Source organism: Bos indicus x Bos taurus, chromosome 8 (genome assembly GCF_003369695.1).
Source record: "Bos indicus x Bos taurus breed Angus x Brahman F1 hybrid chromosome 8, Bos_hybrid_MaternalHap_v2.0, whole genome shotgun sequence".
In the NCBI taxonomy this organism is placed as follows: domain Eukaryota; kingdom Metazoa; phylum Chordata; class Mammalia; order Artiodactyla; family Bovidae; genus Bos; species Bos indicus x Bos taurus.
In genome coordinates, this window is record NC_040083.1 from 103394537 (window position 1) to 103419635 (window position 25099).

General features: G+C 55.9%; 1 protein-coding gene across 8 annotated transcripts in view; it reads left to right on the forward strand.

Annotated features, from left to right (window-relative positions):
- Positions 1-876: 876 nt before the first annotated feature.
- COL27A1 (collagen type XXVII alpha 1 chain) overlaps positions 877-25099 on the forward strand; it is a 153102-nt gene continuing 128879 nt past the window's right edge. For 3 of the 8 annotated variants that reach the window (XM_027550600.1, XM_027550603.1, XM_027550604.1), the window contains exons 1-4: positions 2647-2783; positions 9318-9388; positions 13947-15664; positions 24156-24209. In XM_027550600.1, coding sequence (XP_027406401.1) covers positions 2722-2783; positions 9318-9388; positions 13947-15664; positions 24156-24209 — 1905 coding nt within the window. In that variant the 5' untranslated portion in view covers positions 2647-2721. Of the gene's footprint in view, positions 1022-2642; positions 2784-6319; positions 6349-9317; positions 9389-13946; positions 15665-24155; positions 24210-25099 lie in introns of those variants that run through there. The other 5 variants (XR_003512404.1, XM_027550606.1, XM_027550601.1 and 2 more) reach the window with 4 other exon arrangements.

Below are 25099 nucleotides of genomic sequence, written 5' to 3' on the forward strand. Positions count from 1 at the left end.
CTGAGTAATGAAATTTTATATCTAAGGGGAGGGGATGCCTAAAGGGTAGCAAGAATCTGACACGACTTAGTGGCTAAAAAAAAAAAAAAAAAACCCCAAGAAACATAACATTTTAATGCAATATTTTAAAAATGTCATATATAGACGTCAAAAAATCCACGATGAACAAAATAGCAAAATATGTAAATAAAGGCTAGCGCAAAGGAGGTAGCTCAAAACATATCAAGGATGATTGGTCTAGGGGTTCTCAGTCTTCAGGAGCCCTGGACTTCTGAAAACCCGAGAACCGGTGGCCCCTTTCCCCCAGAAGAATGCACAAACAGGTACAGTTTGTGTAGATTTGGGGGGTGTTCCTGCACGCCTGGGGCTCGGCCAGGTGGAGGTTAAGAACTCAAGTTCAACGTGGCCATGCGAGGGTGGGTCCACGTGCCATCCAGCCGCCTGCGGGTACCGCAGTACCAAGCTGAGCCTCCCTCCTGGCAGCCTCGGGTGCTCTGCCCCCTGCAGGAAGCCTCGCACAGCCTTGCTGCTGCTTTTTCTAACTTGCTTGGCTCGCCCTCCGCTCCCTCCTCCCCCCACCACCGCCCCCCCTTTAGGCTTGGGACTTTTCCTAAAGTTGCTGAAACCAGACACCTTGCTCGACCGAGCCCGCGTGCAGCCACGGTTTAAAAGGCTGCCTTCAGCGCCCCCTCCCCGCCCCCAGCGGAGACTTCAAAAGGCCCCGCGGGCTCAGCGGCCCCTGCACCTATGAACCGCCCCCCGCACCCGGAGCCCGTGCTGGAGTCCGAGGACGCAGAGCGGCTGAAGTTCCAGCGCAGGCGGACCCGGCGGGTGGCGCAGCCCAGCGCGCCCATGCCCCTCCCGGTGCCTCTGCGCTCCGAGCGCCCGCGCCCAGTTTAGGGAAGGGGACCCCGCACCCCCGCCCCCGCGCCCGCGCCAGGGGCTGCGGGGACCCATGAATACAAATGCCGTTAGGCGCCCGAGGAAGGACCGACCGTCCAGCCTCGCACCTAGGGATCCAGTAAGTGCCCCTGGGTTCCTGGAGCGCTAGGGATACGGGTGTGTGTGTGCGTAAAGATACGCGCGAGTGGGGAGGAGGTGCATGTGCGAGGAGTGAGTGTGTGCCCTCCGCGTGCAGTGGGTACTAACGGAAAGCTCTGTGCAGGTGGGGGTAGGGCGCGTGTGTGTGCACTTGGGCTGTTACGTTGGGTGTGTGCGCACGTGAAGGTATGTATGAGACGTATGCACGCGGCTGTGTACGTTGGGAGGATCTGACTAGGCTAGTGTGCATTTACGCGCACGTAAGCACTAATGTGCATGCATCTGCGTGTGTAGAGTCTGGGTGTGCGCTCGATTCCAGACACCCCAGGGTGGGTGCCTGTGAGCCCAGAAGGAGTGCGTAGCTGCGCTTGCATGTGAGTGAGTGTGTGTCTGAACTTGGAGCAAGTGTAGAAATGTGTGGGAATGTGAACAAGCCGTTGGAGGTGGAGGCGGAGGGGCTTCTAATGCCAGGGTTCGGACTGGACCTGGGAGTGTGTGAATTTGCCGGGTGTTTGTGGCGTCTTCAAGGTGTGCATTTCTGCGCTCCGGCGGCGGGGGGTTGGGGGTGGTCTGAGTGAGACTTTGGTCTACGCTGAGGTGGGGAGGTAGGTTAAACTCGCGTTTCTCACCGCGTACAGATAGAGATCCCGCATTGTAGGCAGACGCTTTACGGTCTGAGCCACCAGGGAAGACTGGGGAGAGAGAGGTGACCAGCATTTAACAAACCCACCCACTACGTGCCCAGGAAAGTCCGCTCTCCAGGATGCTGTGAATCTGAGACGAAAATAGGTGTGTGTGTGTGTGTGTGTGTGTGTGTGTGTGTGTGTGTGTGTGGTGGGACACTGGTTGCTGTTTTCATGGGAGTCAGGACACCGAGCCCTGGTCCCAGATTTATCCCTGGAACTCCTTGGAACTTCGGATTCCTTTCAGCAGTAGCATGTCCCCTTACCTCCTCTATCTTTGCCCCCAACTCAGGGACTCCCAGTCTCACAAAGAGGTCCTCAATCTCCGAACTGCGAACATCCTGCTGTACAGTCTTGGCCGACCCTCTCCTCTCTGTGAATCTCAGTTTCCCCATCTTTACAAGGGGGCTGGGGCGGGGGGTGTCCCCGCGGGACAGCAGTGGGCGAGCGGAGGCTGTGTCCCCGGCTGTGGCCGGCAGGGGGCAGCAGGGGGCAGCAGAGGGCGGCCCGGCGCGGGGAGGAGAGAAGGTGGAGAGCCACCGCGGGCCGAGACTTTAAATCGCCTTCATTTCCCCCAAATCCTTCCTTTTCCTCTCCTCCCCCAGGCCGGCGGGGAGGCAGCTTCTACCGCCCTCCGCGCGCCCTCGCCCGGCCTTGCTCTGTCTCCGGGGACCGCCAGCAGCCCGCCTCCAAAAGTTTGATCATCTTTTTTTTTCTCTCTTCTGCTTCTTCTTCCTTTTCGGTGGAAGCAGAAAAGAGCGAGGCAGGGGCGAGCGCGGCGCCGGGACTCCTGGGACCATGGGCCTGGCGCGGGCGCCCGCGGAGCTCCGGCCGCGCTGCCTGCTTGCTCGGGCGCCCCTGGGAGCCGGACTGCGCTGGGGGCGCGGGGGCCGCGCGCTCTGAGCCGGCCTGGCGCGGCGGGGCGGGGGGCTGGCGGCCCCATGGGGCGCGCCCACACTTGCCCCCCGGGCTCGGGAGCATGAAGTAGGGGCCCGCCATGGGAGCGGGATCGGCGCGGGGGACCCGAGGCACAGCAGCGGCGGCGGCGGCGCAAGGGGGGTGAGTACGGGCTCGGGGACGCCCCCTCCCCAGCTTCTGGAGGCTCCAGCTCCGGGGCGGGCTGGGGTTCCCCGCCGCGCGGGACGCTTCCAGCGGAACGTCAGCTTCCTGCCCCTTCCTGCGCCCCTGCAGGGCGGGCCGCCAAGGGTTAACGCGGGCAGCGCCCCCGGCCCGAAGAGGGTTGGCGAGCCGAGCGCTGCCCGCCCTGCCCCGCCTGGCGCGGCGGCCGGATCGCGCTGGGGCGGGGGCCGAGCTGGGGAGGGTCGCTGCAGAGCCCGCCCCGGGGTCGAGATTGAGGGCTGGGGGTGGTGCCTGGAGCGGTGGGCGGGGGAGGCGGAGGGGGTTCTTTGGATGCTTGGGGGAGGAGGGGTCTCCGTTTCTGGCTGTCTCGACGTGTTCCAGTGTGGGTGTCCACAGGTCCCCAGCCTGTAAGTCTCGGTTTCTGTCTGTTCTCGGGAAGGCGTCTGCAGATTCCCAGGGCTCCTGCTTCTGTTTCGGTGTCTGTGTCTTTGCACGTCCTCTGTTTCTGGAAATCGCCGCGTGTGTGTCCGTCTGTTTGGGTCTGGGTGTCTCAGCGCTTCCTTGCTTGGGGAGGGGTGGGGGTGGGAGCGGGGGTGGTCCTGAGTTCCTGTCGCTTTCCCGTTATGTGTGTTAGAAAAAGTGAGAACCAGCATGTCAGGGCAGAAAGGGCCCCGGGAGATGACTAATTCGAACCCCTCATGGTACAGATGTGAGCCCCCGCGGGCCCCGAGGGCCAAGGAATCTCTGGTTCCCAGCCTGTGGAGTAGGAGTTGTAAAGAGTGAGCGTGTGCAGGAGGAGTCACTGGTGTGGGTGTGTGTGGGAGTGAGCAGGCGGGGAGCAGCCCCTCAGGGCCCCACGGACTGTGGTTCATGCTCACCGCCTGCCTGGAGAAGCAGAGAACTTGCTCCCTGCCCATTCTGCCCCCAGGAGCAGGGACTGTTCCCAAGAGGCTGGTCTGGGTTGCAGCTCCGCCCTGCCCCCACCGGGTCCTGCCCCCTCTGTGCTGGGATCAGGGGGGCGACGCCGCCCCCTTTCTTTCCCATGTCTTGGAAAAAGCTGGCTGGCTGAGATTCCCCCGCGCCCCACTCCCACCGCAACGCACGCACACACACATACACACACACACCCCACCATCACCACCACCACCACCACCACCAGTAAGCACACTGCTGACTCATTTTCTCCAGGAGACCCTGTGCCAGGGCAGATGCCAGCGGTTGGGTAGAAAAGCGGTGCCAGGAGAGCACCCCACAGTGGGGCCCAAGCTTTAGACAAGTGGGCAGTCACGCGGCTTTGAGGCCCAGCCTCTGCCTCCCTTGCTGCTGCAGTACCCCAGATGCTATGCCCTCTGGCCTCCTAGCTTTGCTCTTCTGCACCTCCCAGATCAGGTTCCAGGACACTGTTATGGAGCATCCCTGGCTTCTCTTTGCTTCTCCGTCCTCCCTGTCCTCAGAGCACTCCCCCTTCCATATGCTTCCATAAGCCTGCTGTACCGCCCCCCACCACCCACCAGGCTCAATCCAGTAGCCATCAGCAACCCTGGTGTTGCATTGGCGGGGGCCCTGCCCTTCACATGTAACCCCCTGTCTGTCCCTCTCTAAGCACACTCTACCTGTTACTTTATTGGCATGTTCTCTTCCTCCCTCTCTGTGTTTCAGGGACCCTCTTGATACCCCATAACCTGCCCGACCCACGAAATGCCATGTCAATTGATGGTGGAAACGGAAGCAAAACATAAACTCACACCCATGAGCCAGGAGAGCATGGCAGGCCATGTGAATCCCTGCCTCTGTTCTGCAAGCTGGGGCGGGCACCTTGCCTTTCTGCTTCTCCTTTTTCTCGTCCTCAAATAGGCATCTTCATTTCCAGCAAGCAGGGTTTGGTGAGGATTAGTGGGGCTGTGCTTGTAAAAGGCTTTTAGAACAGGGCCTGGCATATAGTAAGTGCTCAACAAACGGCAGCTGCTATTTTTATCATTATTCACTTCATCTTGAATGGATGTGTGAGTCAGTGGGAAAATTCTGGGCCGCATCCTGTCCAGACAGATGACCTGTCTGTGTTCCCATAGAAGAGGTGTAAGGTGTGAAGAAGGCCCGGGCGTGGCTGTCTGGGCACATGGGGCCTGGCCAGTCCATGGAGGCAGGTGGGACAGGTCCACCCCTCCTCTCTTTTCTGTGGTCCTCTGGCCAGCATCCTTCCCCGCTCGCTCCATGGGAGCACAGCCAAGCCCAGAGACCATGGGTCCACTTGGCCTCGTGTTTCTATGCCCCAGGTCTTAGCTCTGAGTGCACAGTGGATGTTCAGACTGGTATCGGTCCCTGAAGCTCCCCTGTGTTCTCAGGTAACAAGGATGGAGGAAGAAACCATGCAAGCCAGCTGCAGGTTCTGGCAGCCTCATGGTCCAGAGAGGAACACCTGGGTTCCCTTCTTGGAGGGCTCGGTGGCCAGTCTGTGTCTCCAAGGTCAGGCTCCCGAACTCATGGCTTCCGTTCCGGCCGCCTTCTGCCGTCTCTGGCCCCTGTGCTCTGGTCTTCCCGACATTCTGGAGCCCTGGCTTCGCTGAGCCAAGGCCCACGAGTCAGTGGTGAAAACAGAAGTCTGGAAGAACAAAGCTCTGAGCCAGCTCAGGCACTAAACGTTATTAGCAGTAGCCTAAACAGGATTGGAACGGGAGCAAAAGAATTGGCAGGGCCTCCCTCTGGGAGCCAACTTTCCAGGCCTGGAGCTTACTTAGATGGCTGTTGGCTCCCTAGGCTGCATCTCTTTCCTGTTGGTGAAGGCTGGGACTCTGGTCTCTGGCAAGTAGGAAGTCCCTGTAAGTCTTTGATTTCTTCTTGGGAGATGAGTCAAGCGAAAATGGTCTGCTAAGTAGTGGAGTCAGATGATGTGGGTCACTGGCATGCTGTGTGGCTTTGGGCAAGTTGCTTCCCCTCTCTGGGCCCCAGTGGCCCATTTCTACAAAGGGGATGAGACTAGAATCTGGCCTCGAAATCATCTCAGAGGACCTTCTCCCACTCTATGAAGTGAAGTGAAAGTCACACGGTCGTGTCCGACTCATTGCAACCCCATGGACTATATAGTCCGTGGAACTCTCCAGGCCAGAATCCTGGAGTGGGTTCCCTTCTCTAGGGGATCTTCCCAACCCAGGGATCGAACCCAGGTCTCCCACATTGCAGGCGGATTCTGTACCAGCTGAGCCACCAGGAAATCCCACTTCACTCGCACTCAACACTCCTTTGCTATACTTTGGCAGTTTCTGGGTCAAGTGCACAAGGAATCCAGGTCTGAGAGGGTCAGTTGCATTTGTTGAGGTGAATGAAAGGGAGGCAAATATTTTTTTAAATAGCTCTTTCAGGGCTGAAATTCTCGAGTTAGAAACCACGGTGTTAGGAAGCTTAATTGAAGGGGCTAGTGTGATCCCATCTCCCCTGGGAGTCTTCTTTCTCCTGGGATTACAACTATTGCCTCTGAATTTATCCTTTTATTCTCTACAGGGTAGTCACCTTGGCATAACTCCAGCAGGAGAAATTGACCGAGAAGGATGTGCGTGGTTCTTGTACCCTCTCCTCTCCACCTGGCCTGTCTTTATCAGCTTGGGGAGCATCCTAAGAAGGGTGGATGTGACGACACAGGGAGAGACTCAAGGAGTGAGGGCTGGTGCCTGGAAAAGGCTGGGAAAAGAGGAGACTGAAAGGAAATGAAAGAGAACCTAGTGAGGTTGCAGGAACCCTGCAGAGCCAGGAGCACTGTCTTCTGAAGAGGTCTTCTCAAGAGAAATGAGTACCCTGGTCCTCTAGTTTCAGGGACTGCTGACCAACAGAAAGGGCAGTTGATTTCTTTATTGCAGAACTTCTCAGAGCCTTCGATATGCAGTTGTGCTTTGGAACTACCAAGACTAGTATGTAGGAGACGGCTCTTCCTCAGTAGATCTGGTCAGTTTCCTGGAGTAGCTACCTGGTGGGTATGGGAAAAAGGACCTAGTCCCCAGAGGCTGCCCACGGTGACCTTGAGAAAGTACCTGCCCTCCCTAAGGCTCAGTTTTTGTCAAATCAAAAAGAGCTGCCTCTTATCGTTTGTCGTAGCTGATGGGGCTACCATTTGCTCCAAGTAGGCAGGTCACGCCAGAAGGGTCAGCCTCGAGCCCTCTCCCCAACTCAGGACAGCTAGGCACCGACCTTTTGTTATTCCTGGTGGTAAGCTGGAGACAGGGAGGACAGGTCCCACGTGAAAACCATTCTCAGCGGTGGCAGCAGATTGGAGAAGAGAAGGAGGGAGCAAGGGTTATCCAGGAGCACCCTTGGAAAAAGTCAGAGGTGGGGTGGGCCTACTGGCATTAAGTCTTTGGGAAGATACTTTTTAAAGTTCAGAGTCCTGTAGTTCCAGACGACATTCATTTCTTCTGTAAAAATACACTGAACACTTACTACATGCCTGCCAGGTGCTGGGAATCCAAGACAGACGTGGGCCCTGCCCTTCAGGGACTTGAGTTAGAAAATGAGACAGAAAAATAGACAGACACACATGGGATACCTGGGGAGGTACGTGCAGCAGACTGTGGGAAATGACATCCTGGCTGCACTCTAACACGTGAGTGGGAGCTGACCAGGCAAAAGAGTGGAGTCCAGAGCACTTAAGATTAGCATGTGCTAAGGCCCAGAAGCTGAAGGCTTTCAAGGGACTGCCATCAGCGTCTGAATGCTGTTTCAGTTAGCTTGCCTTATGCTGCATGTAATTCCCAGTTGAACATGGCTTAAGCAGTAAGGGACTCATTACCTCCTATATCCAGAGGTCCAAAGGAAAAGCCGTAATAGGATTGGCCAATTTAGCGTCTCAAGTGTCATCAAACACCCACCGTTCTTCCATTCTGGCGTTCTCATGTGTTCATGTGGCTTGTCACCTCATGTACACAAAGCGGCTGCAGCAGCAAGCCTTCATTCAACAACATTGAAAGGCTAGAAGAAAGCCCTTCCTGTGTTCCTTTGAAATGCTTTCTTTGAGGTCCTGACAGACATTCCTGGCATCTCATTGGCCACATTTGCGTCATATATGCAGGCCTAAACCAGTCACTGGCATGGCAAATTCCCAAGATGGACTTAGATCTATCCAGAGTCATCTAATTTCCTTTGAAGTTCATGTCTCCCAGAACAAGCAAGAAGAGGGGGAAGGCTATGGGTAGGTAACCACCGGTGCCTTCCACATTGTCTAGGTCAGGATTACCATGGATGCTAATTACAATTAAATTGGAGGATTTGCTATTAAATCACAGAGTGTGAGCTTGTTTTCCAAGGCCTCCAGGGAGCTAGGAAGAACCTGGGGCTCCCGACATCCACTCTGGCAGATGGGTTTCCTGGATTACACAATTCCCCAGAAGCACACCATCCTAGCCTTCCTCTTGGAAATGGATCCTGGGCCAGCGTGTCCCAGCCTTTGCCCTCACCACCCGCCTGGCGGGGTTCTTTCTGCCTGCCTCCTGGCTGGCCCACTCTGGCCACGTGCCGCCCTCCCCTTTGCCTGCCTGGGGATCAGATGCCCCAGTGGCTTCGGGTGTCACCAGTGGCTGCTCCCACAGGAAGGTGAAATCGGATCACTGCCTCTGCCCATCTTGGCAGGAGCCCCTGAGCAGAGCATTAACCCTTCTGGGATCCAGCTTGCAAGGGCAGCAGGGTTGGTCTAAGAAGCACTTCTGTGGCTGGCAGCAGTCCGAGCCCTTGACATGCATGAGCTCACTTAATCCTCACGCCTGGCTTGCAAGATAGGGAACGTCAGCTGAATTGCAGAGAAGGAGACAGGCTCAGGGAGGCTGAGGGACTCATCCAGGGTCATATAGCTGGTATGCAATGGGGCCAGGTTTGCACCTGGGGGGAGCCTGACTCCCCATTGTCTCCCCTTCTCTCCTCCCTCTTCCATTCTCTGTGAGCATGAAGCTAGTAGGCAGCTTCCTTTACATGCAGTGGTCCTGGCTAAGCGGTCGTCTCCCACCCCTGCCCTGAGTCTGGAGACTGAGTTCTTCTCTTTCCTGCCCTTTGAAGATACCTGTCATCTAAGCAGATCCCTCTGGTCTTCCTGCTGACCTTTCCTCCCTGGCTCTGCTGCCTATTGGGTCTCAAGGTCCTGAGGCCATAACACAGATGGGGAGACTGAGGTCCAGAGACAGGGAGGGGCAGGGGCTGGTCTTTGTTGCCCAGGGCATCAGTGGCAGATTTTGATCTGGACCCTGCGTCTCCTGATGTCCAGGGCAGGGCTTCCTGCCTGTGACCTTGATTTACTGATCTGTAAAAAGCGAGATTGTATTTGTACTGTGTAAGCAGTTCCTTTTTCAGAAGGCTGTGCCTGGACCCCAGGAGTGTGGGCTGGTCCAATGGGGTCCTAGAGTCTGCATCTCACCTCCCACCTCCCCTGGGCAGGACCAAGGTGGGACTGGGGCTGAAGGATTCCCTCCCAACTCCCCGGCCGGATCTGGACGCGAGGGGTGGAAGCTGATGCCACATCTGCTTGTGTCTCCTGGTCTCTAGGGGGTTTCTCTTCACCTGGATCTTAGTCTCGCTCACCTGTCACCTGGCCTCCACCCAAGGAGCTCCTGAAGGTAACTGTCTCTTCTCTTTGTCCGGGGGAGACAAAGCAGGACGGAAGGGATCTGGGAATGCAGGGGTAGGAGACATCGGTGCCCCTGATGGGGAACTCAGTACCTCGATTTTCTCATCAGTAGAATGGAGCCAATCATTAACAAATTCTCTCCGGCCTTGAAAGCATCCCGTTTGATGTTTTGTGAGGGTAGGAAGCGCTCAGTGCAGAAATGTAGAGAGGCGATGCTTTTGTTCCTCTCCAGGGCAGAATGTGAGTAAGTTACACTAGGTCAGTAAGCCTCAGTTGTCCCCCTTTGTCTGATGGGTACCCCAAGAAGGGCTGACAAGAGGCATGAAGGACTCCAGCATCCTTGCCTACTCCTGTGATCTGCACTCCCCTCCCCGTGAGATGCTGCTTTTCCCTGCTGTCCCTGAGGATCTGTCCAGGGGGCCCCAGGCAGCGGGGGGCCGGGGGGGGGGGGGGGGGGACTGGCTACATAGTTGCCCATGGAAACTGAAACCTCTCCCACATCTGTTTGTCAAGCAGCCACAATGCCTCTTAAAATAGCAGCCCCTCCCCCTCCTCCACGCCCGGCCTGTGTGCCGGGACAGGCACCCGGGCACTCCCAGAGCCCCTGTGGCCTGACCTGGCTGCTGGGCAGGGATTGGGCCCCTGGGAGGGGAGGGCTGTGCCCGGAAGAGACTTCTGCCGCCCAGCAACATTTTGTGCAAATGTCATATTTTCCGAGCTTGCTGTTTCCCCCACAAAGTAGGTGAACAGCTGTCCAGAGTCCTGAGTCAGGCACTGGGAAGGGGGGCGGGGGGCAGAGAGGCTGGGGCAGCGTGAAGCCAGGTTTATGTAATAAAGGGATCTTGCTGTGGCCAGCTGGCCGGGTCCCTCCATCTCGGCGTTGCGCTGAATTCATTCCCCGGTCCCCCAGCTCCTCTCCTCTGATGGGATCCTTCCTGCTTGAGTCTCTAGCCTGCCTTCCAAGCAGTTGAGGGGCTCCAGTGCAGGAAGGTGCAGTGATGAAGCAAGGACCTGGGGCCAAGCAGCCTGGGTTTAAAGCCCAGCTGTGCCTCTGATTATAAGCTGTGTGACCCTGGGCAAGTTATTGGGTTGGCCAAAAATTTCATTTGTTATGGGGGGGGGGTACCCAAATGAACCTTTGGCCAACCCAACACTATATATGGCTCAGCTTTCTCACCCTCTTCTGCGAAAGAGTGGGGATGACAGACAGTACCTGCTTCATAGATGACGGAGAGAGTCAAGAGTTAATGCTTGTAAAGCACTTGGTACGTAGTAAATGCTCAATAAGCATTAGTTCTTCTTATTGTTGATTATATATTTACCTGTGAAGTTGGGGCAAGGGTGGCCCTTCTGTGTCTCCATGGAGCCCGCAGTGGTCAGAGGCTCCTGGAGGCTAGTGGTGACCACCTCTGCCAGCTCCAGGTAGCTGAGTTGGGAGGACTTGGCCCCTGAACTGCAGCGAGTATGTGGGGGAGGCCTGGAGACTGCCTGGTATCAGCTTTAGAGCCCACCTGGAGAGGGTGATAAGGGGAACCTCCTCAGTGCCCCCTGGCCTGGCCAGTTGTCATCTTCCCAGGGCGAGTGCGAGGGGCTGTAAGTGGTAGGGTGCAGAGAGAGAGGTCTGCAGGGCATCCCAGGTGAGGTGGGGCGAGGAGAGAGGAGAGGTGGCTTTCTGAGGAGCTCCTCCCTTTCAAGCTGTTTGTAGTGAGAGGTGTTTTATAATAGTAAGCAGCTTTCCGTGATTAAGTGTATAAAAGACGCTGCCACTCAGAGAATCCTTAAATGGTGGCTTGTTTTAGCTTAGGACCTGGGGACAGACAGAGGTGGGAGAAAGGAGGAATTTGAAGGGAAGTGAAGGCCCTTGGGTCCTAGAGAGGAGTAAGAGCCTTCAAGCCTGAAACAGCAGCCTGCTACTACAGTGTTTAGAACATTCTTAGGACTCTATGGCCACCTCCAGGTCTGGTTTCTCTTGTCTTACAGGCAGGGAAACTGGCTTGGGGATGGGAGATGGGGGGCGGGGGAGTGCAGGAAGAAACTTAATCAGAGGCACAGAGTGCAGGGGTGGGTGAGGATCGAGAGGAAGACCACCTTACCGTCTCCCAGGGCCCTGATGACGTCAGCACTCCTCGTAGCCTCATCTTACAGCGAAGGGAATGGAGGCTCAGAGTCCAGACCTAAGGTGGTCTCGTCCGGCTCTGAAGCCCGGCCTTCTGTTTGCAGAGCCTGCTATGGAGCCATATGCTGCCGTGTCGCCATCGCCCAGGTTCTGAGTTTCTCCCAGCCCATTTATCTCTCTGTCCATCCAGCTCACAGCAGTCAGCCTAGGGTCTATGAAGAGCTGGCTACATTCAGCCCAGCGCACGCCCCTTACTCTAGGTGATGAGGGAGAGAGCATTCCACATTCAGGGGTCAGGATGCTGAGCTCAGGGGAGGGGGCCTATGGACCTTTCCCAGAGCCCACTTCCAGATGCAGCCTGTCCTTTCCTGCTGAGATGGGGCTCCCGAGCAGGTGTCTGCAGGCGCTGGCAGCTCAGCCGACCGAAGGAGGTTGAATGACCCGACAAGAGGCAAGGTCAGGAAACCTTTCCATAAACACCCTGGAAACCCTCCTTTTGCTCTGGCAAGTTCTTGCCACTGTAATTACCAGGCGGATATGACCTGGCCAGACCACGGTCAGTTGTCCAAACCCTTTGCCAGAGGACAGAGGTTACAAGAATGCCTTGATTGCTTCCTCTGCTCTCTCCAAAGCCACACAGGGAAGAGGGGGGTCACTGGAAATGTCCCCGACCTTCCGTGTAGACAGCGGCTCCCCCAGTCTGCTCTAGCAGACTAGGGTTCCTGAAGATGGTGAAACTAGTCCGGTCCCCTGGACATCCTTACCAAGCTCTGGTGACACGAACATTCCTGTTGGTCCCTCGCTTATGGGACTGCTTCCTGGAGGAGATGGCTTTTGAGGCAGAGAAAAGGGGAAACATGCCACATGCTGCTCCTGCTGCTGCTAAGTCGCTTCAGTCGTGTCCAACTCTTCGCGACCCCATGGACTGCAGCCTACAAGGCTCCTCCATACAACACGCCACATTAGGCAGTCTCTAATACTGTCAGCTCTAGCATTTGGTGATTATCATTATTGTTCCTATTAATAGCTATCCTTCAAACACGCTTATTTTGTGCCAGGCCACTTTTCCCCCCAAGTGCATTAGCTCATTGAATCTTCACCATGTCCTTCTGAGTTTTGGTACTACTATTATCCCATCTAAAAGATGGGGAAACTGAGGCACTGAAGTCACAACCCTAGGAAGTGGTGGAGCTGGGATTTGAACTCAGGAAGTTTGGCTTCAGTGTCTGTGTTTTTAGCCACTTACAGATGGCCCTTAACTTAGAATGATTCAATTTATGATTTTTTGACTTAATGATGGTGCAAAAGTGAATCTGTACTTGGAGTGTTTGATCTTGATCTTTTTAGTCTTCTCCTGGGCTAGCGATATGTAGTATGCTTGTCTCTTGGGACTCTGGGCGGCAGCAGCCACAGCTCCGAGTCGACCATAGGGTCACAAAGGGAAACAACCCATACACTGAAACCACTCTGAACCGGCACAATCGTTCTGTTTCTTGGTTTTAGTATGTGTCTGTGAGATAGTTGCTCAGTCATGTCCGACTCTTTGTGACCACATGGACTATAGCCCACCAGGTTCTTCTGTCCATGGAATTCTCCAGGCAAGAATACTGGAGTCGGTTGCCATTCCCTTCTCCAGGAGATCTTCCTGACCCAGGGGTCAAACCTGGGTCTTCTGCACTGCAGGCGGATTCTTTACCATCTGAGCCACCAGAGAAGCCCTGATTTTAGTATAGCACTCAATATATTATATGAGATATTCAGCACTTTGTTGTAAAATAGGCTTTGTATGGGGGCTTCCCTGATAGCTCAGTTGGTAAAGAATTCACCTGCATTGCAGGAGACCCAGGTTCGATTCCTGAGTCAGGAAGATCCGCTGGAGAAGGGATAGGCTACCCACTCCAGTATTCTTGGGCTTCCCTTGTGGCTCAGCTGGCAGAGAATCTGCCCAATGCCGGAGACCTGGGCTCCATCCCTGGGTTGGGAATATCCCCTGGAGAAGGGAAAGGCTACCCACTCCAGTATTCTGGCCTGGAGAATTCCATGGACTGTATAGTCTATGGGGTCACAAAGAGTTGGACATGACTGGGCAACTTTCAGGCTTTGTGTGAGATAATTTAACCTTAATTACAATAAGTATTCTGAGTTTAAGGTAGGCTAGGCTAAACTGTGATGTTCACTAGGTTAGATGTATTAAGTGCATCTTTGCTTAGGATGTGACATTTGTTGTATGGGGCTGTAACTGCATTGGAAGTGAAGGACGGTCTGTGTATACACAGGATCACACAGCCCAGCAAGGGGCTGGTTCCAGCTCTGCTCTGTCATTCACAGCCACGGGGCGGCAGACAGCAGTGGGTGGGCTGTCCTCACTGTCGCTGTGGCTGGAAGCAGGCCCTGACCTTGCCCTCTCTCCCCTCCTGCCCTCCCTCTCCAGATGTGGACGTCCTCCAGCAGCTGGGCCTCAGCTGGACGAAGGCGGTGGGCGGCCGGAGCCCCCCGCCCCCAGGGGTCATCCCGTTCCAGACGGGCTTCATCTTCACGCAGCGGGCCCGGCTCCAGGCTCCCACGGCTGCCGTCCTCCCCGCCGCCCTGGGCACGGAGCTGGCACTGGTGCTCAGCCTCTGCTCCCACCGGGTGAACCATGCCTTCCTCTTTGCCGTCCGCAGCCGGAAGCGCAAGCTGCAGCTGGGCCTGCAGTTCCTCCCCGGCAAGACTGTGGTCCACCTGGGGCCCCGGCGCTCCGTGGCCTTCGACCTCGACGTCCACGACGGGCGCTGGCACCACCTGGCCCTGGAGCTCCGCGGCCGCACGGTCACCCTGGTGACGGCCTGCGGGCAGCACCGGGTGCCCGTCTCGCTGCCTTTCCACAGGGACCCAGCGCTCGACCCTGACGGCTTGTTCCTCTTTGGGAAGATGAGCCCGCACGCGGTCCAGTTCGAGGGGGCCCTGTGCCAGTTCAGTATCTACCCCGTGGCGCAGGTCGCTCACAATTACTGTACCCACCTGAGAAAGCAGTGTGGACAGGCTGACACCTACCGGCCCCAGCTGGGACCCTTCTTCCCCCGAGACTCTGGCACACTCCTCACCTTCCAGACCGACCTCGCCCGGTTGGGCCTGGAGAATCTGACCACTGCCACGCCAGCCCTGGGGTCACGGCCGGCAGGCAGGGGGCCTGGGGTGACTGTGGTGCCTGCTGTGCCCGTCAAGCCCATGAGGACTAGCACCACACGCCCACCCCAGCCCATCACATCCCATCCAGCCTGGACCCCTCTGTCCCCTGCCAAGCTATCAGTCAGTGAAGGGCCTCCTCCCGTGTCCCCGGTCTCTCCTGCCAGCTCCCCCAGACCTGTCCAGCCATTGCAGAAGAACACAGCCACTAAGACCTCCAAAAGTCACCCCGCCACACCTTCAGCCCTTTCTCCTTCAATTGCCCCAGTCAGAAGCCCCCGCCCCACCCAGAAGACAGCTCTGCCTGCCTTCACAAAGCCAGCCCCACCCACCAAGAAGCCGGTGCTACCTACTTCCCAGCCCATTCCTGCCAAAGTCTCCCGTCCCACAGTGAAGCCGATCCAGAGGAACCCCGGCATGCCCAGACTCCCGCCACCCAGTGCCCGGCCCCTACCTCCAGCTGCTGCCTCCTCTAAAAAGCCTTTGCCCCCAGTAGTCCAGGCTGAGGCCAAAATGAGTAGTCGTGCCAGTGAGCCGGCTCCTGCCCATACCAGCACACACAGACCTCCCCCACCCACAGTCCCGCCCCCATCACCTGTCCCCAGTCCTAGCCCTCCCAGGACCGCTCGGCCACCGGCCACAGCGATGCCTCCCACTCTCGCTCCTGGTTCAGCCTCCACTGGAAGCAAGAAACCCACTGGATCAGAAGCCACAAAGAAAGCCAGACCCCGGAAGCCCGTCCCACTCAGATCTGGGAAGGCAGCCCGGGATGTCCCGCTAAACGATCCAACAAGGGGGTCCAGCCCCAGACAGCCCCGGACCAGGCAGCAGACCACCCTGGCCCCGGCGCTGGCCCCGGCGCAATTCCTGGCCTCCAGCCCCCAGCCCATGAGTACTGGCTATTCGTTCTTCCACCTGGTGGGACCCACACCTTTCCTGCTGCTGATGGGACCTCCAGGACCCAAGGGAGACTGTGGTTTGCCGGTAAGAGTTGGTGGGTGTGCGTTCTGCTTGGACCTTGAGTAGGCTGATAGGGGTGGTTGGGCGGTTGCTCTTGATCAGGGCAGAGGAAGAGAAGCTAGACCGAAGAGCTGGTTACAGGCAGAGCCTCGACTTGAACCTGGGTCCCCCCATGCCTCCATCTCTCCCATATTCATGAATTGTACATCCTGCCTCAGATCTGTAGTCCCCTGGGATGAACTTGGGTCTGGTGGCCCCCTCCAGGTAAGAGCATCTCTGGGCTTTGGTTGGCCCAAGCCCCAGGTGACTGCTCGCTAACATAACTGTAAAGGTTGAGTGGCTGAAGGAAAACCACGAACTGACTGGCCCCTGGTCCCACAGTCCCCAAAGGCCAGCTCTCTGACTCCTGGACCAGAGCTCCTCCAGCCCCCTGGCTTGTCCGCAAGTTTCAGGCAAAGGTTGTCCATGGGTAGTCCTGAATATGTTTTATTTGGCACATGCAACATTTGTTTAAAAATATTTAATAAGTGATTAATATTTTTTGAATGTGAGAGCTTTCTTATAAAAGACAGGGTGACCAGCTTTTCTTGGAAGAAGGGAGAGAGGCAGTGGCCCATGGGCTGTGGCCGGGTTGCGGCTGCTTCCTTGGACAGGACAGGCCCGCTCTTGTCTGTACTCGTCCACACATCTCATGATTGGTCTTCCGACCCAGCCCTTTCATCTGGTTTCTCTTACCTGCTCGCTCCTGTAAGACATTTGATCTGTGGGCCCTGGTAGAGGAGTTTGGGGTAAGAAGGGTCAGGGTGAGCGCGAACAATCAAGGGAGAGAGAAAGAACATTCCACGTGCAGGAGACGGTCTTGGGCTTGATGCCTCCAGCGTGCCTGGGACTGTCTCCAGGGGCAACGACCTTTCTGCAGCTGGAGGCCAATTCCTCCGGGTGGGGGGATTGATGAGATGGAGTTTCCAGAAAGCTCGGGCCTCCGCTCTCTTCTGCCTTGGAGATGACCACCTCGTGGGTTCCTCCTTCCCGGGGTCGAGTCTCCCGCCAGGCCCTGGGCTTGGGGTTAGGCTCCCCGCAACGTGGAGACACTGGCAGATACTGGGAATTCCCAGGCCTTACAAACACACTTAATGAGTTTTAATAATCATGAGGAATAATATTTATTCAGTCTGTCTCCAAGGGGACTGAGAGTCCGTTTTTATTATAACCATATTGTAGAACTTATGGAAATTGTATGCATTGCTTTGCAATTATGTCAACATTCTGTTCAGGTCCCGCATTCTGAAGTTGGCAGGGTAGGGAGCGGGGAGCCGAGGGAAGCAGACTTCTCCCCGCTCCAGGCTACCCAATCCTACTCAGGCGCCAGGTACCTTTGGCCTGTGACAGCTCAGCCTCCCAAGCTGTGGGGCTGCCAGCCTCGCTGGCTGTGAGGTTGAAAGGGGGTGAATTGTCCCCCTCTGACAGAGGAGGGTGAAGTGTAGGGTCTCCACCCTGCCGAGTGAAGGGGGCCAACCCTGTCCCCCAGGGCTGTGTGTGATGTAGAGCGAGAGAGGCCATGGCCGAGCCTGCAGAGCTGGAGCAGGAGCAGGTTCCCAGGGTGTAGGCTCTGCCTCGGGCATTTCCGGCTGCCTGAGCCGTGGACTCTCCTCCTGGAGTTCAGTGATGCAGGTCAGCAGGAGGTGAGGCCTCTTGCCAGAACTGGTCTGGAACTCCTCCCACCCTGATCAAAGAAGGTGCTGGAGTTGACCTGTTCCGTGGATGGGTGCTTGGGGTTCATTCAATTCACCCTCCCCGTTGTACAGGTGGGGAGCCTAGAGACGGGGTCCAGAAAGGGCCAGGGTTCACTCAGAAGCCACACAGCATGTTGGAGGCCGAGCTGAAGTTTACGCCCCGGCTCCAGACCCCAAGATCAGCACGTTCCAATCCAGCCCTTAAGTGTGCACTCTGAGATGCTAGGACTCAGGGCTTAGAGGCCGGGGGCTTGAGAGAGGGAGGCCGTGTCCTTGACCTCAAGTGGAGTGCTCAGTGTCTAGAACGTCTTCTGTTTCTATACCTAGCGCATTCATGAGTTATTTCCACACATGTAGCATCCTCCTTTAGGACCTTGTAGAAACTGGTCCAGAGGGTAGGACGTGTGCCCTGACCCCTGCGCTACGAAGGAGATGACCAGGGCTGGGGAGACAAAAGACTTGGCTGAGGGCACCCGGAATGATCTTGCAGGAGGAGCTGGGATGCAATTTCTGCGGGGACCATGGCTGTTCCTGCTCTTCCAGCCCAGAACAGATGAGGGCAAGAGGGAAGACATCAGTCTGTCCGGGTGCCATCCTGCCTGACGTCCCGTGCAATCCCCTCATCCCGCCTGCCCCCCAGCTCGGAACCTAATCTTACTCTAGTAGGAACCAAGAAGCTTCTAGAAGCTTTGTCCAGTCTGCTGTGGCAAGCTGGTCATTTATATTTCACCAGATAGCAGAAATTATTAATCAAAGTGGTGTCTTTGAACAATAGCGACAAAAACTGATTCAGACAAGTGTTCTTCTCATCTCTCGTGTCCCCACCCAGAACCCTCATATACATTTGGGATGTAACCCCAGCAGAACGGAAGCTGCAGTGCCCGGGCATGAGATTTAATTGTCTCCAGTCTGGGCACACACCAATCTGGGTTTAAATCCTGACTCCACTCCTTACTAGCTCTGCAGCCCTTACCCACACTAAGCTTCAGTTTCTGCAGAATGTAAGAGGATAATAGCTCCCACCTCCTGTGAGGAAGCAAGTTGAGGGATCTCCAGGGCCGCCTGGGAGTTCTAGATTTGTTGGGTGATATGGGGAACTTCTTTCCTCTCCCTGAGGCTGTCTCTCCTCTGTGACTGGCTTTGGGAGAATTCCCTTCTTAGAATTCACTGCAGGTCCTTTCAGAGCCTGAGAAGGTTTTGTTTCCTTTTTTGAAAAAATAATTTTTATTTGTTTATTTTTGGCTGCGCTGGGTCTGCAGTGCTACACGGGCTTTTCTCCAGCTGTGCACGGGTGCTTATTGCAGTGGCTTCTCTTGTTGCAGAGCATGGGCTCTAGGGTACATGGGCTTTAGTAGCTGTGGCTTGTGGGCTCAGTAGCTGTGGCTCTTGGGCTCTAGAGCACAGTCTCAGTAGCTGTGGGACATGGACTTGGTTGCTGCACCGCATGTGGGATCTTCCTGGACCAGGGATCGAACCTGTGTCTCCTGCATCGACAGGCAGGATTCTTTACCACTGAGCCACTAGGGAAGCCCCTGAGAGGGTTTTCAAGGCTGTATCTGACCTGTTCTGCGTGGATCTCAAGGGGCACGGGACAGACTGGCAGAGGCTGAGGCACAGCTCTGGGCCCAGGCTGGCCAGGAGTTGTAGCCACTTCGAGAGGGAACTCTGTGGGAGCCCTGTGAGCAGGCGGGGTGGGGGGGGAGCATGGAAAAGCTGAGCTTGGCCTCGGGTCAGTAGGGGCGGGGAGGCTGCGGTTCACAGAAGCTGCACAGAAGCTGCACAGAAGCCCCACGCCCAGGAGGAGGCGAGTCAAGGCCTTATTTATTCACGCTCAGGCCGCTGGCATTTGCACGCCCTTGCACTTTTTCCAAGCGTCACCTCAGGGAGACCCGGCTGAGCGCCTGGCCTGCAGCAGATACTCCATGACTATCTAGGAGATGAATGAAGGAATTTGATCCGTACGAAAAACAGGTTGTCCTGACACGCAGGCCAGGCTCTTTGAAGTTACACAGATCTCTGCTGCCGGTGGGGTAAGAAGGCACGTGGAGTGCAAAAGCACACAGAATTTGGAATGACCTGAGTTTGAACCATTTCCTTATCCAGCCATCTTTTCCTTCTTTCAACAGATGTTGAATGAGTGCCTTCCGGGTGCTAGGTGCTGTGTGACCTTTGGCAAGTCAGTTGACCTCTCTGAATCTTAGTTTTTACCTCTGTAAAAAGAGGGTATGGTACCACCTACTTTTCCAGGGCTGGGTGGGTTGTCTGCCTCCAACATTAGAATCTGGATAGTTGTGGCTGGTTATGAATGTGCTGATGGCTGAGGCAAGGGCATTGTCACCCTGAGAGAGCCAAGAGCTTTTGGCATAGGAGGGCCTTTATGCTGCTGGCGGTTAGGAATTAGAACTAGATCTTGAGTCGTTTACCCCTTATGCTGGCATCATCTAGGACACAGGAGAATAGAGAAGTGTTTGCTTTGTCTTTGGCGTGTCCTTTTTGAGCTCCTGCTGCGTGCCAGGCTCTGTGTGGAGCAGTTTGCATGCTGTATCCTGTGGCCCAGGCAGGGAACAGTGTAACTGAGCGGAGTTTAAGGAAGTGACTGTTTACAGAGGTGCGGGCACCGTCAGGGGAATCAACAGGGGCTGGAGAAGCACATGGGGTCCCACCTGAAGGTGCAAGAGGAGGGGAAGGTATTGCCACAAGCCAGTGCATTAAAACATGAATTGGGGTCTCCGACAGGAGCTGGAACCAAACACAGCAAGGAGGGAGAAGGGAGAGAAATACCCCACCCACCCTCTCTTTCTACTCTGCAGTTTCTTGCTGGGCCCTCCCGTTGACAAGACTCAGCCAGAAGCCTGGGGGTGCGGCCTGTAGATGGGGGCTTCCCAGGACACAGAATGGAGTTGGAGAGCGAATGGAGAATACCCGGCACACATACACGTTATCTTGGAGGGGGGGTGGGAAATGGCTATTGTATTCCCATTTTACAGTGGGGCAAACTGAGGCCAGGAGGCACAGGGAGATGAAGCAACTTGCTCAAGGCCTCACTGAAAGGCCCTGTCCCAGTAGGCCCTTCCCTAGAACAGAGACTGGGGAGAGCTCAGCGCCCTGTGGGCTAACCTTGGGAATAATCTTGAGCTCAGATAGTTAGCGATGGAGGAGCCTTTTGAGATCCCCTGCCTCCCCCCACCTGGCTACAGGCACCGAGCAGAGTCCTGAGAATGAAAGGGCATTGCTCAGGGTCACCCAGATGTTAGCAGCACAGTCAGGACTGGACTCGGGTCTCCCAGGTCCCAGGCCTGCGAAACCTCTCTTGCTTGCTGCCAGGGGCCAGGCCAGCCAGGACTTCCTTCCTTCTGCAAGGCTTGGCAGGCGGGCTATTGTAGCTGGACACAAGGGTGGACTTGTTCCGTGGGATGGGGTTCCCCGAGGCCTGGCTGCTGGGGGCCGGGACCCTTGGGGAAAGCCCGGAGCAGCTGCTTGGTTGTGTCCATGGCTCTGTTTGCACGAGCCCCGAGTCCAGGCCTCGCCCACCTCCCCCAGACAGGCCTGCGGCCCTGGCGCCCCTCCCCCTCAGCTCCAGGCCCTCTCAGAGGCCCCGTTGTTTGCAGCGTGGAGTGGAAAAATCCCACCCCGGCCTCGTGAATCATCCCAGAGTCACTCGCTCAGGCTTCAGGCCTTGGAAAGAAGTGGCAGCAATTTTCCACTGCATGGGGAGCAGGCAGGGTCTTGGATCAAGCGAGAGGGGCAGGGGGCATCCAGCCTCACTGAGTGTGGGAGGGTGGGACCTGGGAATGCGGCTGGGCAGCCGGGCTGCCATGTCAAGGAGTGTGGCTGTAACTGACGTCACCAGGCTGGGCCATGGGTCCTGACTGGCACTTAGAGTCTGCTCCTCAGATGTTGGGGATGAGGTCAGACTCCAGGCTGGATGCCCCCGTTTCTGGGGCAGGAAACTTGCCAAGAGGGTGTGTTCAGGCCTCTGCAGTAGCGGCCCTCCCAGGGTCCACCAGGGAGCTACACCCCGCAGAGACTGTCCCTCAGTGGAGCGCTACCCCAGCCTCACCCCACTGGGCCTTGGCCACCTTCTCTGGAAGCTGGGCGTGATCTCACCTTTTCTCTCCCGCCGAATAACCTAGAAGAGGAAATCATCACCACCCAGAAATTGAGGAGATGCCCAGTGTCGGGGAGGTTCTGGGATGTTCATTTCACAGATGCCTACAGAGGAGAGGGGACTTGCCCAGGTTTGCACACCTGGTTACAACGCACCTGGCCAAGATTGTGTGGTGCTCCCCAGGATAGGAGAAGTCAAACCCAGCTTCTGTGAGCTGTGTGGCCTGGAGTAAATCACTCTGCCTCTCTGAGCCTCTCTCTGGTTTCTCATCTGTGAAAAGGGCTTGGTCATGAGAATGATACCTACGGGAATGCTTGGCATCAGCCCCTGGCATTTTCCTTTGATTCTGGGTCATTTGGAAGAGGAAGGCTGAGGAAGGGCCTTCCAGGAAGGGAAATCTTTTGCTCTCCCCCAAAACAGATGCTGAGGAAGGTGGCTTGACATTTTGAGCTGGGGAATTTCCAGCAGCTTGCTTAACAGAAACAGCACTAACTTTCTGGGCATGAACTGTGTGCCAGGCACCAGGATTAGCACTTTTTATAGATTATCTGTCAGCGAGGTGCTCTTGCAGCCTCATTTTACAGTGAAGGAGTGAAGCCTTGGAAACTGGAAAGAATTCAGCCAAAGCCACTTAGCTAGTAGGAGGGGGCCCAGTGTGGCCCCAGGGCCCTGTCTTATACTGCATTCCTCTGCTCCTCAGGGAGAAGCAGAGAGTAGGCTGGCCTTGATTCTCAAACCTGCAGTGGTAGATAGAAGACTAGAAACTGTCTACCCAACCCCTAGGCTCTGGATGGAAGGAACGCTGCCGGCTGCCAGTTTGGCCAGAGGTACTTGGAGGCTTGAGGTGCCCAGGACTTGCCTGAGGTCACGCAGCAGCCCCCCTCCCTCCAGCTGGGGCTCTTTCCAGTGACCCAGGGGCCTTGGTCCCCATATCTGCCTGTCTGGCTCTCTCTTCTGATTTTTTTTTTCACGGACGAGCAAGCACATGGTGTTCACAGACCAGAACTGTGAGCCGAGGCTGCCCAGTGTGAGATCTGGATTAATTACCAGCCAAATCGTACTGGGTTTTCAACACCGATTCTAACTCTGGGCAGGAAACCTGGAATCTCATTGATGGTTATTTGAAACAAATGAATTCCCCAGGCCTCACACATCCTCGAAAGCCTGGCTTCCTTTGAAAGTTCTGCGTTCAGTTCTTTACATCAGGCACTTAGTTAATCCTCCTTTACGCCTCTGATGTAGGCAGGACAGTAGCCGTGGTGCAGGACAGCCGCGGAGACTCAGGCCGAAGGCCCTGTGCCAAGTCTCCAATAGTGAGACCGGGATTTGAATAACGGTCAGCTTGCGGCTCAGCAAGTCTGCTCGGGTGCCTCGCTTCCTATGGGAAGGAAGAGAACTGAGAACACGCAGGTGCTCCCTGAATGCCACGTGGCAGGATTGGGCCTGTCTTATTGGAGAAATGGGGGGCCACCGAGTGGTGTTGAGCCGGGAGATGCCTTGGGAAGGTGAACCTGGCTGTGTGGAGGAAGACTGGAGAGGGCAGAGGGTGGAGGTTGGGGAGACAAGTGAAGGAGGTGATGCAGGCTCTCGGAGGGTGATGATGAAGGCTGCACCCGGCTATGACCCCTGGACTAGGTGGGACGTTTGAGTGACAGTTGCATACTAGGCGCCGTGTTATGTTCGCCATCTTGTTTCACCTTCGCAATAATCCGATGCTGCTGCTGCTAAGTCGCTTCAGTCGTGTCCAACTCTGTGCGACCCCAGAGCCGGCAGCCCACCAGGCTCCCCCGTGCCTGGGATTCTCCAGGCAAGAACACTGGAGTGGGTTGCCATTTCCTTCTCCAATGCATGAAAGTGAAAAGTTGAAAGTGAAGTCACTCAGTCATGTCCGACTCCCAGCGGCCCCATGGACTGCAGCCTACCAGGCTCCTCTGTCCATGGGATTTTCCAGGCAAGAGTACTGGAGTGGGTGGCCATTGCCTTCTCCATAATCCGATGAGAAGGGTATTATTGCCCGATTTTATAGGCACAGGCTGGTTAAGGAACCTGCCCAAACCCAGCTGGTAGGTGGCAGCACTGGGAATTGAACCCGAAAGCCTTTGCGTACATCCTTTAGTGACACTGACTCTCTGTGTGTGACTCAGAGATGCTGGTGTGACCTTGGACAGGTCCCTTCTCTGCTCAGGCTCTGCAGAGAACTTGGCTGAACTCTGAGGTCTTTTGCTGTTTTAGTTTCTCAAACATTTGGCTGAGGCTTGGGGAGAGAGAGATGACTCATATCCCATTAATTCCTTTGAGGAGACCATGGTCTAGTGGGAGAGCAGGCTTCTAAGCAGACAATTCCCCAAATAAAATACAGTGGCCTTTAAAGCAGAGGGATAGAGGGGACTTGGCCCAACTTGGGGGAAGGGATCAAAGAAGGCTTCCTGGAGGAGGTGATACCCTGAGTTAACTATGTAATGAAAGATGAGAGCTTCAGAGACCAAGAAACAACAGCTGCAAAGACCGGAAAACCCCAAAGAGCAGAATTCCTCTGGCTAGGACCTCAAGGGACCTCTCTTCTCAGCTATGGGGTCTTCATGCCCAGAGCTCTGCACAAGTTTGTTGAATGACTACCTGATCCCATTCTATTCTGCCACGTGGCACTGATGCTATCTTCTTGCTTTTTATTCAGGGTCCCCCTGGACTGCCTGGGCTTCCTGGACCCCCTGGCGCACGGGGCCCTCGGGTAAGTGCTCACACACTGTGCTTGAGTTCTGGTTGGTTCTGTCTCCTGCATCTCTTTGTCCCTGGAGCCCCAGCTTTGCTGCATGTACTCATGCTCTCTGGCATCCTTTTCCTCTTAGTCCATTGGAGTGGACATGGGGCTTTTAGGGGTCACTGGGTGTCCAGACGAGGCATGGGAAAGTGAGAACCTCTTTCAGGGTCTCAGCTGTCCATTGTGGGTATCACCCTGGGCAGCCTGGAGTAGAGTAGGGGTTTCTGCAGATCACATCCCCTCAGCTAATGGGCTTTGGTGTTCGGCTGGGAAAAAAGCTGACTTGGAAGAGCATGACCCTTGCATCCGTCTTCCCATCTCTGCTGGGCCAACCTGGGGTAGGATGCTGCCAGAGGCAACCAGATGGGCCATCCCAGGGATGGGGTGAGCTCCCCATGCTGAGAGGTTCAATTAGAGTCTGGAGGATGGCTTGGCAGGGCTTTGGTGGCTGATAGGAGCTAGCCTGAACCTCGGAGTGGAAAATATTAATAGCTCTGGTCTGTTATGCCTGGCGTGTCACTTAACGCTGCCTTATTTGATCCCCTCTCCTTCTAGGGCCCCCATGGGCCAGTATGATCACTCTCATTTAGGGATGAGAAAACCGAATAACTAAGAAATGGAAGAGCCAGGACTGGAACCCAGCTCCTAACCATATGATGCGGGGACTCCTGAGGGTCCTCTTGGAGAGAAATCCCTCCTTTTCCCAAGGGGGCTCAGACCCACGGCGCCTGGCATCTGTGCCCAGGCTGAATCAGCCTTTCCCACGCTGGGTGCCTGGCGAGGCCCTGGCAGAGATAGCTGCCTGGGGCATATTTTTAGCTCTGAGCCCAGCGGATGGTTCTGGTTATGCAATTACTCGA